The following is a 27,215-nucleotide window of genomic DNA, read 5'->3' on the forward strand; positions in this document are numbered from 1 at the left end:
CTTGAATTAAGCCACAGCACAATGAGAGTATGGAAGAAGTAAAAGAAGAGATAAAAGTTACCCAAACTTCTTCAGAGGTTTATAAAGGTCAGGTTTAATTTTAAGATATGATTAAGTTCAGGAAAGAGGTCTTATTTTATCTGAAAAGTTCCCGTATCCCTATGAATTATGAAGGAATATGAAGGCCTAGCGTGATTAAATGAGCCATGCCCTGAAGATCTTTATTCAACACTCAGCAAGAGTAACTGGGTGAATTCTAGAGAATTATGATGCAGTCTTCAGGAGTCCCTTTCTTGGAATCGAAACCATTATCTTTGAATGAAGGGACCATTTAAACAAGTCCAGTCCAGGCAAATAAGCATTTCTGCTAAGGTGCTGATAACACCACAAGAAGGGGAAGGGCACAAGGAAGACTTTACACCTCCCTTTTTGTCTCAATTAAAAAGCCTCGGGTAATTCAATGGAAGGCTTCAGTTCAAGGATGGTTTTAGCAGATGCCTTTTTATCTCAGACAGAAACACACCAGGCATGGGATTTTTGAGTTATTTATGCCACAGTAGTTTTGTGGGTCGAGGCTTAAAACTTTCTGAATATGTTATAAATCTAATTCTTCAGGTTACTTGTTTCCTGAGGGTACTGTATCTTTGGGTTCAAATACGTATGATTTAAATTACAGGTAAACATTTAAGCACTTTAAAAAAACACTGGGGTGGATAAATAAAGAGTGGGCATGACACATGAGGAGTTTAATCCTTGCCTTCCAAGTATGGCACCCACACCGCGTGGCAATTGTAATAAGAATGTACTTTTCCTAGTGCAGATTGACATTTACCTCTAACAGTGCTATAGCAAGGCCTAATCCTCTTTTCCCATTTTCCCACAACTATGTGGAGTGTCCTGTGGTGGGAGTGTAAAATGATGTGTATATAACCCAATGACAATTTTCATAGGATTTTATTTGGCAGGAAGTATTCAAGGGTGATTTGCCAATTCCTTCTGAAATATAGCCTACAGCATCTGGTATTCCTAGTCAGTTTCTCATTCAAATAATAACCACAGATGATCCTGCTTAGTTTCCAAGATCAGATGTAAAGGGTGGGTATTTATGCCACCCTTTACATATATGAATATTATATGTTTTTGTATCCGTAGAGGCTTGTTGGATAGATAAGATTACTGTCTCTTGGCAGAATATATGCTTTGTGTACTGAACATTTTAGATCCAGTCACTAGGACTTTCTATTAAAATAAACTGCCAAGAGGTGATGGGATGTGGCAAAACTGCTGCAAGGCATTGCAAATCATCCTCACTTCAGAAGGAGACAAACTTGAAAAGGTTACTTTTAGGGATTCTGATTCCCCAAATTCCCAACGATATGTTGGCTAGATAGTTTGATCTGGTATAAGTCAAATTCCTATGTTTTACCTTGGTGATAGGATCAGTTGTTTTGTCATACATTTCCTCACTAGGCAGTGTGACAATACCATACAAAATTGTGTACAAGTCAATAGGGATGTGTGAAACAGATGCAGGTTCGCAGCTTGGGAGTTATCCTGGACTCATCGCTGACCCTCGAAGCCCAGGTCTCGGCGGTGGCAGGGAGAGCTTTTGCACAACTAAAACTTGTGAGCCAGCTGCGCCCGTACCTTGGGAAGTTGGATCTGGCCACGGTGGTCCACGCTCTTGTTACATCCCAATTAGATTACTGCAATGCACTCTACGTGGGGTTGCCTTTGAAGACTGCTCGGAAACTCCATCTAGTCCAGCGGGAGGCAGCCAGACTACTCACCGGGGCATCATACAGGGAGCACACCACCCCCCTGTTGTGTCAGCTCCACTGGCTGCCGATCCAGTTCCGAGCACAATTCAAGGTGCTGGTTTTGACCTACAAAACCCTATACGGTTCCGGCCCAGTGTATCTGTCCGAACGGATCTCCCTCTACATCCCACCCCGGAGCCTAAGATCCTCTGGGGAGGTCCTGCTCTCGACCCCGCCTTTATCACAAGTGAGATTGGCGGGGACAAGGAGCAGGGCCTTCTCGGTGGTGGCCCCCCACCTGTCGAATTCACTCCCCGGGGAAATTAGATCTGCAACATCGCTCCTTTCTTTTAGGAAAAAACTAAAAACATGGATCTGGGACCAGGCATTTGGACAAGCGGGCAGATAAAGAAAGAACTTCGATGATGACTAGGAAATGATTAACAGATTGGATCTATGGAACTCTGGAATAACAAAACGCTGATTATAAGAATGACTTTTATATGATGTTTTATATGATGTGTTATGTACTGGCTGTTGACTGTTTTAATTGTGATAACTGTTTTAATGATGTTTTTGTATATTATGTGTAATTTGTATAGGCATCGAATTCTGCCTTTTCTGTAAGCCGCCCTGAGAAGGGCGGGGTACAAATACCAGAAATAAATAAATATTTAATAAACAGCAGAAATCCATTTCAAATTTTGTTTCGAAATTCAGATGGCCCCTGTTTCATTTTGAAAATATTTCAAAAAATGGAGGGGGGGGGGGTCATATTTAGTTTTGAATGTGAGAATATAAGAAATGTTTTCGTTTCATTACTTTTCTTCTATTGGAGGCAATGGGGGAACTTTAGAGGCTCATTTTTATGGCTAATGAACCTAAACATTTTTTCCCAGCATTTGGGGGAGGGGTGTGTGTTTTGTTCTATTTGCTTTCTAGTGGGCACTTCCAGTGTTTAGTTTTGGCAGTTTGTATCTACAAGTCACCAAATTTGTCCAAACTCCAAATTGACCACCGGAATTTTGTACACCCCTCCAGGTCAACCTCATATATAAGTTGAGAGAAGGTTTGGGGGACAAAATTATGATTTTTGATTAGGAACTGTGGATAAGTCACGAGTCATTTTGTAGAGTTGGGAAAATGCTGGTACTGTATCAGATTAATCGCCCCTGGCTTCTGACATTTTCTTTCCCAAGCATTCAAAGGTGTGATTCACCACTTTTTTGAGAAAAGTAAAGGTATGGCAGTAACTCTTATTTTAAAAAGGAACCAACCTATTCTCAGAGTACAGTTGCAAAAAGTGAAAGCGTAATCCTGCTTGGGAGAACTTAAAAGAAGCAATGATCCCTTCTACTGTCTTGGAGCTCCTTTGAGAGAAAACATCAAACAGCTGCCAGTGCCACCATTTCCCTACTGAGATAGGTCAGAAAAAAAAGGTGCCCCAGCAGAGAGATTGGGGGGGGGGGGGGAGGTCACACTTCTTTTATGCTGTCTCAATACAGACAAATCTCTCACCTTTCACCATTCTACACAGATAACGGAATGCCTCCTTCTTTTTATATACAATTAAGGTACAATACTTACATTGACCTGAGAATAAGATGACCCACGTTTTTTGAATTGATTTTTTAAATTAAGTTTTCTAGACATACATGAATGTTGCATCATATGAAATGATCTCCTTCTCATAAATAATATAATACTTGGAATAAGATTCTGTACTGGGTTGCTGTGAGTTTTTCGGGCTGTATGGCCATGTTCCAGAAGCATTTTTCGCTGATGTTTCACCCACAGCTATGGCAGGGATTCTCATAGGTTGTGACATTTGTTGGAAACTAAACAAGTGGAGTTTATATATCTGTGGAAAGTCTGGCGTGGGAGAAAGAGCTCTTGTCTGCTTGAGGTAAGTGTGAATGCTGCAAGTGATCACCTCGATTAGCAATGAATAGCCTTGCAGCTTCATTATTATTCCTAAATAAAGAGCCTGGAAAAGTTACTTCTGTGCCTGCTACTCCTTGGATTTACCACCTGGTATTGCTACTGTAATTGAAAAAAATGAACTTTCACATCTCTGTTTCATCTTCAGTGAACACTTCCAGCAGAAGCTACCACTCCACTGCTTCTCAGTATTCTATGCATTACAGTGTGTGATGGCAATTGAATTATTTAATTCAGGCCAAAGGCAGAATGAGAGGGTCATGCTTAGTGCACTGTTAACCAACTGGGCAAAATATCAAATTAACTAAAAACAATTGAATACAAATTTGGATACAACACACTCAAAGGCCATATGACACTTTTCATCATGAGTATAAGTTTGATGTAAGCAGCTATTTGAGTAGTAAGCTGAATAGTTAGAAGTCTATAATGTGAATTTAAGAATCAATTTATTTTCTGCATTTATTTTCTGCAAGTCACACAAAGCAAATCACCAGCCAAAACCAGACGTTACTGAAGAATATCAATTAAAATGTATACAAAGATAGGGCTTCTTTACCTTTAGCGAGATGTGTGACTGTGATGGCATACCTGAGCCTATGGGGAAACAATATTGTCTGGCTTTACTCGGGATCTATCTGTTACCTTCTTTTAAGATTAAGACTCTTAGCAGACAGAGGCACTTTGAGGCGAGGTGAAAAGATAACAAAATAAATTTACTGAAACAAGAGGAATGAAGTGTAAACTCCACCTGGGACTATCATGAGGTGACTTAAAACAATACATTACAAAGGGAGCACTTGCTGAAGACATCTCTCTGGGGTGGCTGAAAGTCTCTGTTGCCTCTGGTGCCAAGCGATGGCTAAAGACTGCCTTAATCTTCTCTCTTTATGAATCCTGGGCTGACAAAAACTTTGATTGTCCTTTGGACTGGTGGTAAATGTAGCTGTACATGCTAAGAAATGCCTGTTGGATTGATATGCCTAAGACTTCCAGACAGAGTCCAGACCTCTATAGCTCAACTACAAAAAAAAAAGGAGGAGCTCAACAAAGAGCTCTGGGGGGAAAGGACTAAACCAACTGAGACAAGCCTCTCAGAGGTGTTTTAAACTCCACCCACAAGCTAATACAAAGAAAGGTAACTACACTATAGGGAAGGCCTATAAACAGGGGGAGGAGTAAAGGAGGAGGAGAAGGCAGTCAAGACTTCACAGTGACATTAAAATTAAAAAGGGATTATGGAATCAAACAGACTTTTGTAAAATCTAGGGGAGGTTTATAGACAGGGGGACAAACCTGCAACAGAAACAATGAAATTCTGGAGATAAAGAAAAAGATAAGTTGGTCCAGGTGAAGGTGGCACAAAGAAAAAGGAAAGGGATGGGGAAAACATATTCAAATAATTAAAAAATGTATTAGAACTATAAGTGCAGTGGGGAAAGTTTAAAACTAAATAAGGTGCTTCTTTATTATTACTTCTATCATTATTTTATGTTATTAAGTATATATAATGATTATATCTTTGTTGAATTTATTTGTTGACCTTATACATTAAGAAAACTCTGTATATCGGAGAGATAGGGTGGTCTACAATTAAATTATAATTATTATTTTACTGACACAAAAACATAGTATGACACAGCAAACAGGATAGATATGCTGGATTTCATATCACAAAATCACAAGTTGAAAAATTCCCAAACATTTAGGACTGTGTGATTAATTATTATTACTAGTTGTCCCCTGCCACGCGTTGCTGTGGCCTGGCGATCTGGAAAATAAAGTAACGAGAAAGTGTTGGTTTCTAATCTATATAATGTCTTGATGCTTCTGGGTAAACAGTATTTCTTGTTGTTCTTTTGTCAGTGTTGATGTGGAGATTGTCTGGTTTGCCTTCTCTGGAACATGAATTGTCCTTCTTTAGGGGTCCCTTTCAAATCTATGATACTATATCTGTCATATCCATATATATCTATCTCTGTGTGTGAATCATATCTATCTATCTATCTATCTATCTATCTATCTATCTATCTATCTATATCTATGGCTGGATGGATCTTTGTCAGGAGGTCTTTGATTATGTTTTCTTGCCCTGGTGAAGAGAGCTGGATTGACTGGCCTTAAGGCAGCATTTCTCATCCTGGGGGTCGGGACCCTGGGGGGTCATGAGGGGGTGTCAGAAGGGTCGTCAGAAACCACCAGAAAGCATAGTATTTTCCGTTGGTCATGGGGGGTCTGTGTGGAAAGTTTGGTCCGATTCTATCATTGGTGGGGTTCAAAATGCTCTTTGATTGTAGGTGAACTATACATCCTGGCAACTATAACTCCCAAATGTCAAGGACTATTTCCCCCAAACTCCATCTGTGTTCATACTTGGTCATATGGAATATTCGTGCCAAGTTCGGTTCAGATCCTTCATTGTTTGAGTCCACAGTGCTCTCTGCGTGTTGTAGCAGGAGTTACCGATTCATGGGTTTGTACACTTAGCAGTGAACCAAAGTCACTGCATGTAGATAAACTATAACTCCAAAACTGAAGGTCAGTGCCCACCAAATCCCTCCAGTATTTTCTGTTGGTCATGGGAGTTCTGTGTGCCAAATTTGGTTCAATTCCAACATTGGTGGACTTCAGAATTCTCTTTGATTGTAGGTGAACTATAAATCCCAGCAACTACAACTCCGAAATGACAAAATCATTTTTTTTGAGTGATGGTCATTCGTTGGCTGATAGGTGTGTTGTGTCCAACTTTGGTGTCAATTCGTCCAGTGGTTTTTGAGTTATGTTATGTTAATCCCACAAACGAACATTACATTTTATTTATATAAATTATTATTATTATTATTATTATTATTATTATTATTATTATTATCATTATTATTATTATGTGCCTCAATGCAGATCCTGTTTTAATATTTTCTTCTTGCATATGTTTTCTTGTTGGTTACTATATTTGGAATTTTGTTTTTCAAATAAAAACTATATATTAAAACAGAAAAGAAGGGAAGGGAGTGTTTTTGAGTAACAAGCACAAGCAAATTATTCTACAATCTTCAAATCAACATATTGCATCTGATTACCATTTGCAGCATGTAGCCCTTTAGTTGTTGTCAGACTACAATGCCCAGAAGCCAACATAGGTTACATTATGGAATGTAAGGACCTACTGCCCAACAAATATCTGATACATTACATACTAAACATGAAGATCAGTTGTCAGAAAATCTGACTTTGACTTGGTTGGATAGTTTTGTAGTACCCTCTAGCCTTATTGATGCCTGGTTTTAGTATAAACAGAAGAAGGGAATTGGTTTCCCTGAATATTACAGGAACATCCTATACCCATTTATTTGAAGGAAAAACATGTTATAACTGAGGCTAAATTAAAAAGTTGCATTTGGTTATTTCTGAGCGACAGGAGTGACTTTTGCCTGCTGTGTGCCATGGTTCAGAAACTCTGAAGAGACTGATCATAAGAAATGCTATCCATCATTTTCCTCAAGACTTCCCCTTCCTGTTGAGCTCTGCAACCTATGCATGTGGGGCTGTTATTATTTTTGCTATTTACTTCCATGACAAGTTGACCTTTAGTCTACATGGGCTGGCCTCCTGTGGAGACTCCACTCCTCTAGGGCTTGTGCACCTTGGAAGGTCACAGTGTTTGGCAGTGAGATGTTTAACTTTTTAAAAATGTTCTGCTTGTATGCCTAATATATGGGGGGAGGCAATATTAAAAGTCTAGAATAGAATAGCAATCGGATGAAGAAAGAACGGAGACAGAGCAATGGTTTAGCTTCTAATAGCACTGAAACCAAATGAAATTAAATGAAAGTTTTGTTGCTATGTGCCCACATTCATTTGTAACTTAGAGTGACCCTAAAGTGAAATGGCAGAAATCTGAACCCTGATCTTATGTGAAAACCAATACACCATATTGGCTCTGAAGATTGCAATGGCCTGTTAAATGTATTATGGTGTAAACTTGCAAAGTATCCTCTCTATTACTCTGAGAAAAGCTATATACTGTGATATAAACATTATATGGATGCTTCATATAAACAGGATGGATGCTTTGGCTACTAGCTATCATGACATTTGTTTCCAATGAGCTTTTGGACAGTTCTAGTTCCCAGACAGCCAGAGAAGTCCATCTTATTATCAAAGGCAGCTGTATGCTTTTGTTTTAGTTTGTCCGGAACCAAGATTAGGTTCAACTGCATGTATGAAGCCCAGCAACAGAGGGAGGGAGATGGCCTCAGTGTGTTGCATTGCGTTGTGATGTGGAGAACTCCTCTGTACTCATGCATTGTGCAAGGCTTTTGCAGCCAGAATTCCTGGGGTGTTTTGTGTGTTTGCTGGGCTGTATGGCCAATGTTTTCTATCAGCATTTGGGATCTATTGTCCAAAAGGCATAAAGCCCTTCTCTGAAGGTGGTAAATGACAGTGTGTTTTTTTGGTTGTTTTAGAGGCTTTCCATGCAAACCAACATGCTCGCTAAAAGCAAGACAATCCTTATCTTCAGATATTTTGATTCACTGGAACTACATTGTAGGATTAATTCAGTTTGATACCACTTTAACAACCACGGCTCAATGCTATGGGATCATGTGTGAAGTACTTTTACATGGTCTTCTATACAAAAAATGCTGGTGCCTCCCCAAATTACAGCTCCCATGATTTCATAACATTGAGCCATGGCAGATAAAATTGCAGTGTAGATGCAGCTTTGGTTACTATAAATTAGGGTATAAAAGAATTTTGCACTATGTTGGTTTGCTTACTTTGGCAAATGCCTTGCTGATTAATTCACATTTGAAAACTGGTTTTGTACCGTTTGCAGTACTCCACTTAGTACTTGGTGCACAATCAGTCATACAAACTGTTTTATTTTTGTAGCAATCCAAACAGAAGATTAGGAAGAAATTGAGTACTTGATTGTACTTTAAAAAAACAAAACAAAGTACTCCGTTGCTTTTAGTTTGTAAAGTCCTGGGATTCTGTTTGGTGAGATCAACTGGTATGTATAGTTTGCCAAGTATAAACCAGTATGCACAGGTATCCCACTTCATTCTCGTTTATTATGTTTCCTTAAGGGTGCTCCGGAAAATAAATGTGTGTCCATAACTATGCCATGAGTATAGGTCTTCCAACCCCACCCCCAGATATGGTTTGAAAATGTTTTACAAATTTACTTACACTCATGGTGACTTATCTCTTGGGCTCTCAGACTATTAGGAACTGCAGGAGTCAGGCTGGAATACTACAACAGGATCGCGGCAATACTACCTTGCCAACATGCGAGGGTGGAGAAGAGCAAACCACTGACCACCTATTACAATGCAGTCTGAGCCCTGCCACATGCACAATGGAGGATCTTCTTATAGTAATTCCAGAGGCACTCCAAGTGGCCAGCCACTGATCAAAGGACATAATGCCAAGGTTTTTTTAACTTCGTTTGTGTCTTTAATTACAATTGTACCCTCAATTCGGTTCTGACACGATAAATAAATAAACCTTGCCAGGTTAGTGGTGACCCATATGTCTGAGTGTTTAGAAGACTTGGATTGGCAAGTGCTGTGTGGCCCTGAACCTCCCGTTACTATGGTAATCTAGTAGACAAACAAAATTTTAAAAAAATCTCATTGCTTTTTAAGGATTTAAATGTTTAAATGATGAATGGAATCTGATGTATGCCACTGAACAGGTTAAGCAAAACCTGATAGTAGCTGTCTCTTGAACTGTATCTATTCATATTGTGCATGAAGACATCCATATATTTTAATTTTATATGATTTCATATAATATATAATGTATAAATCCTTTTTTCTTACTTCAATGAATATAGGGGCATCAATGATGCTAAATAAATAATGTTTTTTTTAAAAAAAAAATCTCCCTGTTGAGAGCAAAAGCACCTTGTGCAAAAGAACAGCTCATAAGCATCAAGATCTTTATTGTTCATGGAAATATTGTTGTATCTATATGAAAACATTCAAACAGACAAGCTCCTCCTGTAGCCTGCAATAACAGACAAGGAAAATAAACTACTGAATCTACAGAGTTCAAGCACATGTTCCTAGGTAATCGCATATAAAACTGAAGTCTCATTTATATATGAAAGATATATATATGAAAACAAATGCCTTCTTACTGCCAATACATCATTGTGTTAATCAAGTATTTTTGTTCAGCCAAGACAAAACTGTATTTTCAAAGGTTGTGTGAAAAAAGGGTCCTCTACAAATCCCTGGTGTTTGACTGAGATGTTTTTATTTGTGCAAAATAGTATTTATATTGCAAAGGAAACCACATACACACAAATACACATCCATCCATGCACCCTGCTATTATATGCTGGCTTTTCTGCTGTCCTTTTTATTCCCTCCCCCCACTACAGATTATATTAGAACCAGAATAGCATTAAATGACTATTTTATACTTTAAATATTCAAGAGTTTTATATTCAAAATTTCTTCTGCTGCTGTCAAACTGGAGTGCCTGAAGGCAAGGTAAGATCAAGTTAGGTTCTCAAAGGTAGAATTAAATTTTATCAGGGCATCCGTCATAATATGCAGGTTGCTTAAAATGCAAATAAAAAGTGTAGCAATTCATAGGCTGAAGCATTTCCAGGTAGAAAGCAACGTCCGGGGGACCATTTCTATGGAACTGATTCACTTCAATTACATTTCTATCATTTTAATGAAAACATGGAACAAACAAGCAATAATAGATATATTTTAACCCCTACTTTTTCATTTGCGTTTCCTTTTCTTTTATAGTATCTCTCACAGAATTTTAAAAAAGGAAAGCACAGAGAGAAAACAGGAAGAGAAAGCATATTAAGAAGCCATTACCTCGGCCATTTTTGAAAGTTGAGTCCAATCCTCTTTATTATAGCTGCACATGATGCTGGCAATGAGAATCTGAAAAGATAAGCATAGGTTTATACAACGCTGCACTCCTGAATAATTCTTTTGGCACATACTGCTTTGTGTTTGCTTTCAAAGGCTTGTTCCTCATACTTCTAGCAATTCTATTGTGTGTTGTAGCGGCTGTATAGTAGTCTTGGGAATTTAAAAGAAGCCTGTAGTAAAGTACACAGAATGCTGAAAGAACAATGGAGCCTGAGGCTTTGGACAAGTAAGTATCTCTCGGCAGAACAGAAAGATATGTAACATCCCAATTCCCTAAATCTCAAGCTGTGTGAATGAATTGTAACCCAACCATATCTCATAATAAATTCAGTATTTTTTAACACCCAAGTTTTACAAAACCGAGAAATACAGCAGTATATGTAATTGGAGTATTGGGAGATGGATACAGTGCTGGGGGAATTCAGGATATTATAAATTTGCACTTTTGCAAAGAAGTGAGGCAAACTTGCTTGACAAATTTCAGCCCGATCTCTTTTATTTTAAAGTACAACTCAATTTTCCTAGGAAAGAACAATTTCCATTGACAAAGTAGTTTGCAGAGGTTAGCATGTGGGTGATATACAGGAAATAGGCAGCAATTCAGAAACACAGGAAGTAATTGCATCTCTCGAGGTGTTAAATGAGTATCGCCAGAGAAAATAGTATTATTACTAATCCCAGGAGCTGTGAACAGGTCACATTGTTCATCTCTTGACACTGGAAAAATGACAGGCTAACAGTTGCCCTTTAGGATTTTGTAGTCTTCTGGTCTCACAGATTACAACCACTGCACCACCTTATATGTGGTTTGTGTATATAAAAAAACACAGAAAAGATCAGATTTAAAGGTGACCTGGGCAACCATATTAAGTGCAAGGTACAAGGGACCTTCCTCATGGAGACTCTGTGACTCTAACATGTGAAAAACATTTGAAAAAAATGAGATGACAAAAAAAAAAAAAAAGACAAGGAATGTCCCTGACAAATGAGGACAGTTATATAACAATAATACACTTTATTTATATTCCGCCCTAGGGGATTCAGAGCGGATTACAGCATTTACATACATAGACAAGCATTCAATGCCTTTCCAGTCATATACAATGATGACACACAAACAAAGGCAAAGGGTTCTCCTTTCATTTCCAGCTTCTGAAGGCAATGCTAATCTCTGGCTCTAGGAGGTGCTTTTCTCCATTTTCAAGCTGAGCCTGCATTGTCACCTCCTGGTTGTGTGGCCAGCAAGATTGCTTGGAGTGCCTCTTTGTCTTTTATTGCTGAAGCAGTACCTATTTATCTACTCACATTTCCATGTTTTCAAACTGCTAGGTTGGCAGGAGCTGAAGCTGACGGATTCAAACTGCCAACCTTTTGCTTCAGCAGTTCAGCCAACCCTCAGGTCAGCAGTTAAGCAGCACAAGGGTTTAACCCATTGCACCACCGCAGCTCCTTTATGAGAGCCCATTTGCTACAGCACCCCAATAGAGTTTCAAATTGAATAAGGCAGAATAACTAATAAAATGTTCACCTACTGTAATTTCATTCAATTACATTATTGTCTATTAATGTGACAGAAACAAAAGCTAGTGCCTTGTGCATTATACACATAATGTGCATGCCTTATGTATAAGGCTGGAGTGGATTTGTTTTTATCTCAGAATTATTTCAAAGATTTGCTTTAAACCTTTCCTGTGGGGATAAACATGATTGGCATTTTTGTCTAAAAACCTTGTTTAAATGAGAGAAAGCAAGAACAAGGAACATGTTAAATTGGATTACTGACACATGTACAATTAAGAAAGAAGCTTAATTTTCAAACGAGTTGATTCTTAATGTGCTGCTTGTTAACCAATCTTTTCTCTTTTTATCAGTTTTGGTAACTTCTCTGTGTAGTCTGACATGGTGGTTGTTAGAGTGGTCCATCATTTCGGTGTTCTCAGATAATATGCTGTGTCCAGGTTGGTTCATGAGGTGCTCTGCTATTTCTGACTTCTCAGATTGAATTAGTCTGCAGTGCCTTTCGTGTTCCTTGAACATGAAAGGCACTGCAGACTACACAGAGAAGCCATTGAAATCCATGCATATGAACAATTTCAACAGAAAGGAGGAAACCATTAAACTGAACAAAATCTGGCTACCAGTATTTTAAAAAGTCTAAAATCAGGATAGTAAATAAAGAGGAACCCTAAAAAAACAGGGGAATTCCAGACAAAAATCTATCAGGGCCAGCTGACACCTCCCAACAAAAGATCCCCAGGCACCAACCAGCCAGGCTTTGAGGCTGCAAGGGCATTAAATGCAAATCAAGGTGGCCAGTTGCAACATTCACACTTGCCTCAAACAGACAAGAGTTCTTTCTCCCACCCTGGACATTCCACAGATACATAAACCTCACTTGTCTAGTTTCCAACAGACCTCACAACCTCTGAGGATGCCTGCCATAGATGTGGGTGAAATATCAGGAGAGAATGCTTCTGGAACACGGCCACAAAGTCCTGGAAACTCACAGTAACCCAGGTTCTTCTTTTATTTAAGATTAGAGCAGTACTTTCCTCTACAGCTCCACTTCTCAAACGTTTTTCATAAAAGCTCTTCCTCCCTCCCCTTTTTTGGCATTATATATCAATGAAAGTTTGACTCCTTAACCTTTTTCCATCTTTTTGAATACTTTCTTGTGATAATTTTGAATACTTTCTTTTGAACATTTTCTAAGTGGAGCACAGATGCATGTTTTTTTTTCCCTTCAAATTTCCAGTATGGAAATAGATATTGTAGGTTTCTGGTGGGGATACTTAATAAATTGCAGCTCCTTCACAGCTTCTAATTTTTAAAAAAAAAAAACTTCCAAGAAGTACATATTGTTGATTCTGGGAGCTTTTCCAAGATCTACTACTACATCACCTACTACAAAAGAGCATACAGTACCATTCTACAGATGTCTGTCAAAGAGATGGAATGGGATTTATTCCCAGGTGAATGTGCACAGAGTTGCATTTTACATGCATAAAATTAAAGCTTGGTATTGCAGGACTAGCATGGGGGTCATAGAACAGAAGCTACCTTCTGCCAAGAGAGAAACAGGTTGGAAGAGAAGGAATGACACATTTTTCCCTCCCCTGTGCTCACCTACAAGTCCACGTGAGAATCCTCCTGCTCCCAACACATCTAGAATAGAAATCTATCTCCTTATCCTTTTCCTACCAACATTCAGCTGGGCAGCAACATAATTTTCAGACTACCATTTTTGTGTGCTTATTTAGACTATTGTATGCCAAGATATGCTGGTGTCATTTGCTTCAGTGTATCTGGGATCTCGTTCTCTTTAGAAGCTTTTAATTAGTTCACAAAGTTCACAAAGATTGCAATGTTATATCTTCTTACTGTAACCAGCATGGGCGGCAGTGGATTACCATATCCATTTGGTGCTGAGCCCCTCCACTTATCTGGAACTGAAGAGTTATAACAGGACCTGACTTCATCTCTAGAGCAGATTCAACACTTTCAATAGTGCCTTGAAGTTCATACTACATCCTAGGCCAGATTTTCCACCCTAATGATACAGGATCCATTGGCTACTCTTGGTAACCGGGGACCTCTTCATATGGGGTGTTTTTGCCCTGTTTTGCTGCTTTTATGAGTGGCTTGGATGGGGCCCACCATACACTATAATGTGACATACAACAAGCTCCACCCACATTCTTCCCAAAGTGGAGTGGAAGCGCTGAAAAGCATTTTCTCTTCCACTACAGAGAGGAAAGTGTTGTTTGGGTAGATCCAATGGAGCTACCCACACTTTCCTCCCCTTTTTGCCATGTGTTGGCAAAAAGAGTGGTGGGGTAATGCCATTTCTGCAATCTCATGGGAGGAGGGAAAGGGTGCCAACACACCCTGTCCCATCCCCACCATATGATGAGGAGAGGACGGAGGGCACGTGGGGTGCAAGGAGCTGCCCCACATACCTTCCCTTTTGTGGCAAACAGCTGTGTGCAGATGTCGTAGGAAGGAAAGAGAAACTGGTTTCAATTTGGGTTTTGCTCAGAATTACTAACATTCACAAAATTTGAATGTGATACAAAAGTAAAATGGACTGACCTCCCTTTCCTCCTTCTATTAACATCATCTCAATCCTCTTTCTTTTTATCCTTTGGAACTGAGACTCATAGTATTTTACAAAGTAAAGCAAAGGCTATAAGGCTATAACCATACAAATGCGGAAAATTCAAATGCAACTATTCAAGGTATTAAAACAGTTTAAAATATATAATTAAAAATAACAAAACACAATTTTAAATAGTACAATTAACAGTACCCTCTTTAAAATGATCCTTTCTTTTAAAACCATAACAATTTTCTTTTGTTGGCTATTGTTGTTTTTATTTTGTTATGGCAACTGTCTTAATCATTCCGCATTATACAGAAATTACAGACTTTTCAAACAAAGCAGAAAAGTATTTGTACGTTCCATCTTCACAGACATAGAGATCAAAAATCTCTTCTCTCTTTCTAAGTTTTAAACTCACAGACATCTCACACTCAGATCACAAAATACACATGACGGTTATTGTCCCGCAGATAAATAGGATGATCTACCTCTGCATGGTAGATCTAAGGGTAAGGTGGATAGTAATAGAAATATTTCCTTTATATCTTTTTATGGTGTAAGTGGTGGGATCAAGGTGGGATCGAGGCCCTGATCTCAATCCCACCACTCTCACAAATGTGGTTGGTGGGGACGAGAGACAGGGCCTTCTCAGCAGTGGCCCCTCGTCTGTGAAACTCTCTCCGTAAGGACATCAGGTTAGCCACCTCCCTCCTGTCCTTTAGAAGACAACTGAAGACCTGGCTCTGGGGCCAGGAATTCAATTAGAGGCCAGCGGCAATAGGAAAAGGAAATTTGGATTTTGCGACATGGATTCTCTCAGCTCGGCTTGGTTTTTACTTGCATGTTAATCTATTAATTTATTGTTAAATTATACTGATGATGTACAATGTTTTAAAGTGATTTTATTGTGAATTGTAATATTTATGGTATTTATGAGCATCCTCTGATGCTCATGTGAGGCCGTGCTCAGTCCCCCTTGTGGGGAGAAGGCCGGGATATAAATATATGAAATAAATAAATAAGTTTATAATTCCACCCAAAACTTCCATTGCATAGGGATGCAATCTCAATTTTGGTGTGCTTCTCTAACTCCTAACTGAACAATTTTCCCACTTTGCACATTTATTTATGCCACATACTTGAAAGTAGGTACCTGAGTAGCATTTTAGCAAATATTGGTTCTTGTGCACTGTGTTTCTCAAAATAATATGCAATCCTTGCAAAAGTATGACTATCTGACACAAGGTGCAGATACAGTTACAAAACATCTCAACAGCTTCCAAAAATATATATTTGAGACTGTCAGATTCAAGGAAGGTTTGTTCCATTCCTCCTTTATTAACAATTGCTTTGTGGTGAAACATGTGCAGAATTTACGGCGAGGGAAGAAAATATATGAAAAAATAAAGAGAGTTTAATAAAAAAGAAAGTCTCTCCTGAAAGAATTTTTGATACACAAAACACATTGCTAAAATCTCCTTTTGCTATCCATGTTAACCTTTCTTGGCTAAACACAATCAATCACTGCTGAGTGTTGCACTTTATTCAACCTTGAAAACCACACAAGAGAAATAAAATGTCAATTATGCTAACAACATAATTTTAGAAAGCTGCATTTTTTGATGTGAAAGGCCTTTTAGAGTTGGAGAACAGATGGAAAGTTATTACAAAAGTATTTAGAAGTACATTGACAATTCTTCCAAAAGCACTGGCCTTGTACGTAGCACCCATTACCAAAAGTAACACTCATATTTAATTAGGATGATACAAAAACTGGCATTGAAATATGTCAGCTCATCTAAGGTTGTTGCAATTGTGAATGAGGAAAGGGGTTTTTCAAGGATTCAATTGGAATATTTAGTAGGGAAGGCTTTCTTGGGCAGCAAAAGATAGTAATGGCTCCCTTTCCACTTTCTTTCACTGGAATGCTTTTGCTATAATTTTGCTGTGGCCAGATCTGGCAAGAGCAGAAGCAGAAGCTATTTTCAACACCTTTCCTCTATTCTGAGAATGCCCCTACTCCGGGAATTTGGAATAGTAGAGTGGAACAATTTATCTCAAAAGCCATGGTCCTTCAGTTGCCATCAGCAATTGTACAAAATATCTCTTCATTTAAACAGTGGGGAGAGGGAGAAAGTGAGGAAACAGAAGGTTCAAACTAAAGAAAAAAGATATCCTGAAGATAAATGATATTCAGCAGTGGAATATGCTGTCTTGGAGTGTGGTTGGTCATTAGTAGGGGGCACTATGCATGTTTATTCCTACAGGGTAGGGGGTTGGACTGGATGGTCCTTGTGGTCTCTATAATTCTAGGATTCTAAGGTGAAAAGTAGGTGCCATATATTCTCATTATTATTGTGAGTATCTCTACCCTTAAAGAAAACAATCTTTTCATGGCCAAAATTAGATTCCCAGTTTCACACACCTCACTAAAATCCCAAACTTATTTATACTTGCCATATCAATATCATAAAATGTCACAATTTCACTGCCAATACTAATACTACTACGATGACTACTACTAACAACAACAACAACAACAACAACTTTATTTATATTCTGTCCTTCTCCCCAAGGGAACCATGTAAACAGACACAAGCAAACATTCAATACCTTACTTATTATTTATTTCGGACATTTATATCCGTCCTTCTCACACACACACACCCGGGGGAGGGGGGACTCAGGACAGTTCACAACCTTGTTACAATGAAATACAATGAGACACAAGTACACAGACAAAGGCAAAGGTTTCTCTTTTCATTTCCGGTTCAGGAGGCAGTGCTCATCTCCACCTCTGGGGGAGTATCATAGATAAAGTACTTTACAGCTATCGTATGAACGTTGGGATGGAAATATGTCTGCCATAATAAAAAGCCACCACAGAACCAACTGCAGCAATGCCAGGTTGTCCATGGATAGGGCAACGTGAACTGTCCTAACATCATATGTACTTGGAGACCCTCACATTTCTGTGTACATGAATTTGAAAATGATGTTGCCTCCTCCTCCTCCCGCCAATCAAAGTTCTTGAGATCCATGCTACACCAGTGACAATACAATACACTATAATATTAGGTTGTGAAATCTAGCCAGTGCAGGTGTGAATCAAATTATATTTTGCCACATGGGAAGTGGAAAGGGCAAAAAGGCAAGCAATGGCAAACCTTTAAAATTGTTTTTAATATCATAAAATTATTCTAACATCTGAAAAAAGATTATGGGGAAAAAAGAGGGAAGGGATCAGCAATATTCAATATTTCAAAAAAATCAAAGAAATTCACACATGATTGCAACTAAGAAAATATATGCATCTCAACTTTTTTAAATGCATTATGCATCTAATATAACTTTCTGATGGACATAAAATACTTTATGTCCATCATGATGATTCAGAATATGTAGATTTTAGTAAATAAAACAATTTTAAAGGCATTTAATTTCAAGTTCTTGTGACATCAGGGATTGTGTTGGGTGGAAGCTTTTAGTAACATTTCTTTCTATTAGCCATTTAAGACTAATGAAATGTAAAGCCAGTTCTCTCCCTTTAAGAGGCTTCCATAAGAATCATTATTTAATCTAAATGTTTACACACAAAGTTTTGCTAGAAATACAGTCAAGACATTCTGGATAGTTTATTATTTTTATCTCTTCGTAATAAATGCATTTTCTTGTATTTCTAATGGAGCAGAAACTATTATTTTAAAAGTTCTTTTCTGGCCCCATTCAGACACTGCTCTCCATTAACTTCTCTCCAAGCAAAGTTTTCACAGGTCAGGCAAATCTGCCGTTCCAGAAACGTCCCAAACTTCAGTGCATAGGTAATATTTAAAGAAGAAGAGGATATGCATATGTGTCTACTGCATGTGTCCCCCTCACCAACCTCAAATTGAGCAATTAATTAACTACCCAATTTAACTACACCCACATCAAACATCTAACTGATGCATCAGAACCTAATACAGTAAGTTGCCATATCTGTGGTGAATACCTGCAACCATAGATAATAGTGGTTCCTACATTTTCATTGTTCTTGGGTTGGAAGCATATCATAGAAAGCACTGGAGGAAGAGGATGCACTGTATAGCCTAAGCCTTAGAGGGAGGTAGCAGCACACCTTCTCTGAATAATTATTGTCAAGAAAACCCTGTCATGGGTTTGCATAAAGGTTGCCATAAGTCAGAATCAACATGAAGGCACACAACAACAAGCTACAATAAATGTACAGAAGCACTTATACTTTGTAATGATACACAATCAGTCTACCAGGAAGGACTTATTCTGTAGTACTTTTGCAATAAAAGAAATGTGTGAAATAACATATGTTTTAAATAAACTAAAATATTAGAAGAGATATGTGTGGCCTTTCCACACAGCCCTCTATCTCAGAATATCAAGGCAGAAAATCCCACAATATCTGCTTTGAACTGGAATATATGGCAGTGTGGACTCAGATAACCCAGTTCAAAGCAGATATTGTAGTATGTTCTGCCTTGGTATTCTGGGATATAGGGCTGTGTGGAAGAGCCTCAGGTTGTCCACGCGAGAGTAGTTCCACACTGTAGCTATTACAGTGATATAGGTCACATCTACACTGACAAATTAGATTGGATTGGAAAGCAATTAGCCCTGTGGAGGCTAAACACAAAAGCCTCAAAATTAACCCAGGACAATGCGGCATAATGTGGCTTTATCCTGGGTTAACCTAACTCAGGGGAAAATATTTCTCCTAAAGCAGGTATTGGATTGTTCCCCATTAAGGGACCAAACAAACAGCTGCAGCTGGTTCTGAAGCTGTGGTTCTTAAGTGTCTTGATAGCCATCCCATGTTCCCTCCCTCCCACCATGTCACTAGTGACTACAGCAGCAAATTGACTCTGTATCTGTTCTTTAGAGGTCTTCCCTCCTACTCAACTATGCCAAACTATTTTTGGCATGGTTGAGCAGTGATTTCTTGCTGCAGAAGAGATGGTTCATGAGTTCCTGTCAGCTGCAAAGCAGACCCAGGACCTCATCATACCAGCAGTGGGGGGATTTGCCACGCTGCATGGCAAATCTGGCTGGCAGTGGGAGGAAACCATTGCCCCATACCCCACATTACCCGCTATACCCCTTATTTTATACCATGGGGGGAAGTGTCCCTGCCAGGCTATCCCCGCTCCCCCCCCCCCGGTTCTTTCCTATGATAACATGGGAAGCCTCCTGTGTTCTCAGAGAAGTGTCCTATTCATGCTGCCATGACGCTTGCGTGATGGCACCCAGTGGCCTTTGTCAAGAAAGTGTTCTGGTAGCATGCTAGGACATCCAATCTGTCATCTCAGATGCCAAATTGGGCCTGCTTTATTTGTCTGTGTAGAACGCCCATATATGGCACAACAAATATTGCACTGGCCAAAAAAGTTGTCTCCAACTATTGTATTATGAAGAACACTCTCTATAATAGTTGTACTCTATTTATTTGCTTTAGAAACATTTGGTGCTACCTTTAGGCCAGGAATAGGCAATTGTGATCCTCATGATTCTTTTAGCCACAATGACTGTGGTTGATGGGTATTGGAGCCTGACAGAATCTAAAGCAGTGGTTCTCAACCTGTGGGCCTCCGGGTGTTTTGGCCTACAACTTCCAGAAATCCCAGCTAGTTTACCAGCAATTAGAATTTCATCGTTGGTGGAGTTCAGAATGCCCTTTGACTGTAGGTGAACTATAAATCCCAACAACTACAAATCCCAAATGACAAAATCAATCCACCCCAACCCCACCAGTATTCAGATTTGGGCGTATCGGGTATTTGTGCCAAGTTTGTTCCAGGGAATGAAAATACATATGCATATCAGATATTTACATTACAATTCATATCAGTTACAGTTATGAAGTAGCAATGAAAATAATTTTATGGTTGGGGGTCACCACAACATGAGGAACTGCATTAAGGGGTTACAACATTAGGAAGGTTGAGAACCGCTGGTATAGATGCACGCTTAATCATAGATCAACCATGCTTACCATCAATGTTTGAATAACAGTCCACAGAAAAGCACATGTCCTTTCAGAGAAGTGGGCAGGTGGTGAGGGATCGAAAACAGATGCCATACATGGTCCCTCATTCCCAACTCCCTTAATATTGTTGCCTTATGGACCTTTAAAAATGTATTATGTTTATTCCCTTGAAAGTTTGATTTGTCACTGGATTGAAATAAAAATAAGCTTCTTATTAAAAACCTCTTACAGCATCAAATCCCATGCAATAAGAGAGTTAACAGTTGTAAACCCTGTCATGTCTGTGAGAAGCAGAGGAATTATCTTGTTATCAATTTAATAATGGAGTATTGAAGTAAATGATGCCATCCACTGACACCAGTAACACCGCGCTCCCTTGGGAAATTCAAGTCTGTGGAAACTGTCAATCTAGATGGATATGGACATATTAAACAATGTACCTGCAGTCCATAAATCTATTCTTTCCATGCTGTCTCACCAAAAAAGATTCTGCATAGTGATAAAGACAAGTAATGCAGGATGTCAAGACATTACTGACTTATAATCCTCTTCACTTTCTGTAAAGGAAATAAAAAAAAATTAGAGAACACTATGCAATTTAGCCCAGTCTAACCTCCTTTTGTTTTCTTCAGAAATTTCATTTAAAATTTGATTCCCCAATAGGGAAATCATACATAAGCAAATCTTTATTAATTGGACACAAATACAAAAAGTAGCTGTTATTGATAACCCTTATTTATGTGTTTATGCCCAGAAGTCCTCTAGGTTTTATGTTTGGTTTTGCTGCTTATGTGCCTCTCACACTGTGGCATTGCCTGCTGCCTGGCCAGATTGAGAAGTAGCGTATCTTTGTTTTTATTTTTAATAATGTAAATATCCTCTGGCAGGGAAATCGTCTCAAAAAGGCAGCAGCTCTGAAAACAGGCATGTCTGTGTTTGTTCACAGTGGGGCAGGAAACACAAAAGAAGACTGGCAAATGACAAAGGCTGAAGAGAGATGTTTCTCTTGAGATTTGGAACTGTGGAGTCTGCAACCCTGCCGGAGGACAGTGGCATCCCCCAAGTAGCATCTCAGGTATGCTGAATGGGAAAAAAAAAATCAAGCAATGCCGATTGAGATCTAGCTACAAAGTAAGCACTAGGCTGCTTAAAAAACAGAACAACCTCCGCTGTCCCCACCAGTATTAAGGATTTGAGGAATCAAAAGTATTAGAAACTGTGAAGGCAACTAGATATCAATATCTATAAAATCTTCTCTGCCTCACTTTATTAAATATAAAATCTTATCTGGTTTCCTTGGAATGGAAAGACCCATCAAAGGAGACATCTCATAAAAATGTCACCTGGCCATATGGATAAATAGCCAGAGGTAACAAACACCCAAATTGATCTTCCCCACCTCTTCTGTGTAGTCATGGAACAGAACGGATAGGTAATGGATATTTCTGATATATGGTTTTCTAAATTAAATCCTGATAAGGGTCTGACCAGTAAATCTCACTTGTTACACATATTCTTGCAACATTACAACAATAAGACCTGGCGGAGCCCCCAGTGGCACAATGGGTTAAATCTGGAAGGACTGATGACCGACAGGTTTCGAATCCAGGGAGAGTGGGTTGAGCTCCCTCTTTTAGCTCCAGCTCCCCATACAGAGACATGAGAGAAGCCTCCCACAAGGATGGTAAAACATCAAACATCCGAGCATTCCCTGGGCAAAGTCCTTGCAGACGGCCAATTCTCTCACACCAGAAGCGACTTGAGTTTTTCAAGTCCTCCTGACATGGGAAAAAAAGACTTGGTAACCATACCACTGATACTACAGTTCATCGGACAAATGAGGTCCTCTGGAGAATCTTGTAGGTCCTTCAGATGTTTCTATGGTATGCTTCTAGTGGAAGTTAGCATAGGGCACACCTACACCTACACTAGTGAGGCAAGCAATCAACCCAGCAGTGGTCCAAGCGAAGAAGTGGTCCAGAGCTGCCCGTGGACTGTATGTGGTTCTGCCCAGACACTTCCACTGGGCCAATGAGGTCCCTATCTTTCAGATTGATATTTTTGACCTATAATGGTAAACAGTGGCATCTAGAGGGCATGTTGGGTCATTTTTATGCCATACTTGTTTCAAGGAGGTTTTAGTTGGAAGTGAATATTTGGACAGTTGTGATGTGGGGGCTTCACCAGCATAGATGAATTGAGAGGAGGTGAAAATAAGATGAAAGGCCCTACTAGAGAATACTATGGGCTTCTCATGGCCATTCCTCTTTTTAAAACAAACTTGGAGAGGAATCAAAGGTGGAAGCTCTCTGAGCTTCAAGGAAGCTCCACAGCACCAGACATTGCCTATCTGTCACATACTGTGTATTTTGGTCCCCAATTATGAGCCCTCAATTAATGACATCACTTTAAAATTACATGACTGGGATCGGCATGGATCTCAACTGTGACAATATTGCTATATGTCAGCCTGTTTTTCTCTCAAGTCCCTCCTTACCCTTTAATTTCCTAGCTTCTACTTGTTTCCTCCACTGCTGAAATTTTCTTCTGCCTCATCTCCACTACTTTTGTCAGATCCTTTGACATTTCCCCTTTATTTCCTGCAATTTACTCACAGCTTATCTTTAATGTGTCTAGGAGTGTAGCTACATGGAGGGGAACACATTGTTCCACCATAAGAATTTTCCTTCTTATAAAATTTTCTTTTAGCTAGCACGTATCTTGCATTCAAGTAACTTAAAATATCAGTTGAGCCTTTAGAAATACAGTTTAGGTATCCAAAGAAAAGAGACAGGCAATGTGATCAATGGAATGCTAACACAGCAAATACAAAGACTACTAGGTGTAAACAATTTTCAATGTGTCACTCTCTGTGATGCTAGAAAAATTGAAGGAAAATTTCATTTGTGGAAGCAGTACTATAATGTTGGGAGCAATGCCCTCATTTCCTCCTTGTCGTTGAAGTCAGAAGGGACTGTGGAGATGCTGGATCAGTGCCTGGATGCTGTGATAGGCTGGATCAGGGAGCAATATACTGAAGGTGAAACCCAATGAGGTGCTGGTTCTGTGAACTGAGTGATCTCAATTCTGGGAACTGGGTAAACATTCTGTTCTCGATTGCTTTTTCTCTGAAGAAACAGCTTTGTAGCTTAGGTGTGCTATTCTCTGTCACTGGAGGCCCAAGTGGACTCTGCAGTTTGGAATGCTTGGTGACCAGTCCATTTGGTGCACCATGGCTTTCTTGAAGTGCAGTATTAATGCAGTTTGACACTACTTTAACTGCTATGGCTCAACAGAAAATCATGGGAGTTGTAGTTTGGTAAGGTACTGGCACTCTTTGGCAAAGAAAGTTTAAGAGTCTTGTGAAACTACAACTCCCACAATTCTGTAGCATTGAGCTATGACAGTTAAAATGGTGTCAAACTGCATTCATGCTACAGGTGGTGCAACTTTTGAAAGAGACAACGTAGCAACAGTAGCTCACATAACAGATAACCTCCCAATTAGACTACTGTAATAGGCTCTCTGCGGGACTGCATTTCCATACTAGCAGCTCATCACACTATTTCAATTCATTGCTGTTGTGAGCCAAAATTGCAATGGATGGGACCCATTGAATGAGGTAAGAAGAAATGCATCATTGGAAGAGGGCCACGAGGGTAAACTGTGAAAAAACAGAAGACATTTGCAATGAATGAAGTGCTGAAAGTTAGTTTTCAACTACTTGCAGTTCAGTCATCTCCACTCATGGGGAGATGAAAATGGCTTCCTGAGTCCATCTACTGGCTGCCCACCCCATGATGCCAACCAGAGGAGAAGAATCATACTTTTAAGATATTGCTTCGATATCAGGGGAGCAAGAGAGGCCAAGGCACAATCAACAAAGTTAATGGAAAGTACTTATATCTAGTTTTACAATATTTCAAACACATAGACTATAACCTGCAGCAAAAAACTAACAACAGGGTGCTGACACCTTATTGATTCTTAAGACCACAAGTTGGAAAACAAAGTAGGGAGATGGAGAAACAAAACCCTAGGGCTTTTCCCCTCCACTACTGATGTTTTCAGCATTTTAATTGCAAAATGAGGCATAAGCATCCTGGTCCACTGATCCATGCACAAAAAGGAAAAGAAAAAAAAGCATGCCTCTTTTGCCATTTTAACTTAGCAGATGACATCACACCAAAGGTGCACACAGTCCAGCATTCTGTTCCTTCAGTACAGTAGTTCTCAACCTGTGGGTCCCCAGGTGTTTTAGCCTACAACTCCCAGAATTCCCAGCCAGTTTACCAACTGTTAGGATTTCTGGGAGTTGAAGGCCAAAACATCTGGGTAATCACAGGTTGAGAACCACTACTATTGTAGATAACCAGATTTTTTCAATGCAAAACCCAAAACAAGGCAGTATCCCCCTATTCATGTTCCAAACTAGCTATTACTGAAGACTAATGCCTCTATAGACTGTGGCCGGTAGGTATTCTTATTAGTAGTCACTGATACTTTAATCCTCCACAAATCCATCTTATCTGCTTTGAGAGCCATCCATGTCTCTGGCCAGTAGGCTTGTGGCAGATCTGTTTTAGCCATTTTCCTTCAGCTAATCTGGCTTCTTCAGCTTGGTTATATGGTCACAATGGCAAGGGCCCAGCCATTACGATTTTCTGTCCATAATGAGACTACGTGGCAGCTCATCACAGCTCCTCCTCCCATTTTCACGGCTGCCACCGTGTGCTCCTCCTCATACAGGATTTCCCTGTGAGCCCTGCCTGTTGTGCCAATTGGAGTAGAAGAATGCTGTGACGCGTCTTACACAAGACACGATGGAAAGAATGTATTTCTAAAGTTGTTCTTCACCACCCACCAAATGCCAATGCTGCTAAAAAAAACCCTCAAGATTGTCAAAGGTTAAAAATGAGAGGGGAAGTTGCTTTTTCATAAAAGAACTTTTTTAAAAAAAGGATCATCTATTTCAAAGAAATTGTTAACTGTACATGCCTGTAGATGCCATATCTTAACGCTTCTAGTTATGGAGGGTCTCTGAATCTCGGAGACAGATGTAGAAGCACTAAAATAACAAATGTTTTAAATAAATAATGCTTTGTGACCTCTTATATTTGATATAGCTTTAGGTTCTCAGCATGTGTTCATCTTTCCCTAGAGACATGACAAAAGCAAGTAAAAATATTAAAAAGTGTGAAAAAATGGATAGGGAGAAATAGTTGTGAAGCCTTGCATTGGTAAGCAGCTCACAGCAGAAATAAAATGGCTCAGAAGGAAATTGTGCTGAATCAGAAAGGGGGGGTGTACAATATCAAGAACAAAGGAACTTGATAGCTACCTTGCAAATGCTACCACAAAAATTATCAATTCTGCAAGCCTTTCTGCAGTATGACTGCTGAAATAGGTTTAAAAAACAACTTTCAAAATCTAGGTACTTATCTGAATAAAAGGCAAAAAAAAAATCATGTGGTAAAAATAGGTGTTTTAATGATAATTTCTGCCAAAGGTGGGACAGGAAAATTGATAGTTAGGTAATTTGTTACCCAGAGGCAACTTGAAAGGACTGAATAGTTTACTTACTACAACAGCACATGGGGAAAGTATGAAAAAATTGGTACCGGCAGGTTTTCAGTGTTACTCAGCCAATGGGTACACAAAAGAAATGATTGTTAATAGTCGGGATTTGCAGCTGAAGATGAATATCAACGTCTCCTTACCTGTTTCAGTACCATGGTCCTCAACACATTCAGTGTTTCAACAGAAGCTACCTTTTGCATTATGTCTTAGCATGTGTGTGTGTGTGTGGAACACACTTCCAAATGAGGTAAGATCTGCTCCCTCCCTCCTGACTTTTAGAAAAAAATTAAAATCATGGTTTTGGGACCAAGCCTTCAGGCAGTAGAAGTAAATGTATGCAGCATTTCAGAAAGACAATGACTGGAACGGTGATTCGACGGACAAGACTGTTTTATTGTTTTAATGATTGTTTTATTGCTTGTGGATGCACTGTTTTTAACTTTATTTATGTCTAATTGTAGTGTATAATTGTAATTGTTTGTACTGGCATTGAATTTTGCCATTACTTATGTGTAAACCACTTTGGGTCCACCTCGGGGTGAGAAAAGCGGTATACAAATACTGCAAATAAATAAATAAATAAATAAATAAATAAATAAATAAATAAATAAAATATAGGATGTTAGCCATATCTAGAGATTTAAAAAAATCAATGATATTTTTTAGATGTCCAAAAACATTTTTCAAGTGAGATGAGAAGACTCACTGATTGACAGCTATCTTCACAATGCACGACTTATTCAGTACCAAATGCACATGAGGTTGTGTTGTGCATAAATGTGTAGGAAACAACAGCATTTTCTGTGTGGAAAATACTATTCAATACAGAGATATTAATATCTCTGCACTTTTCCAAGTTGAATAATATTTTCTACACAGAAAATGCTGTTACAACACAAAAAATGCTGTTTTTTGTGCAGAAA

At 39.1% G+C, this 27,215-nt stretch overlaps 1 protein-coding gene across 1 annotated transcript in view; it reads right to left on the reverse strand.

Moving 5' to 3' along the window:
- The window catches only part of DPYD (dihydropyrimidine dehydrogenase), a 594,355-nt gene that overhangs the window by 160,806 nt on the left and 406,334 nt on the right, over positions 1-27,215 (reverse strand). The window contains exon 15 of the mRNA XM_060773944.2: positions 10,553-10,621. Coding sequence (XP_060629927.2) covers positions 10,553-10,621 — 69 coding nt within the window. The remainder of the gene's footprint in view (positions 1-10,552; positions 10,622-27,215) is intronic.

This window comes from Anolis sagrei, chromosome 4 (genome assembly GCF_037176765.1).
Source record: "Anolis sagrei isolate rAnoSag1 chromosome 4, rAnoSag1.mat, whole genome shotgun sequence".
In the NCBI taxonomy this organism is placed as follows: Eukaryota; Metazoa; Chordata; class Lepidosauria; order Squamata; family Dactyloidae; genus Anolis; species Anolis sagrei.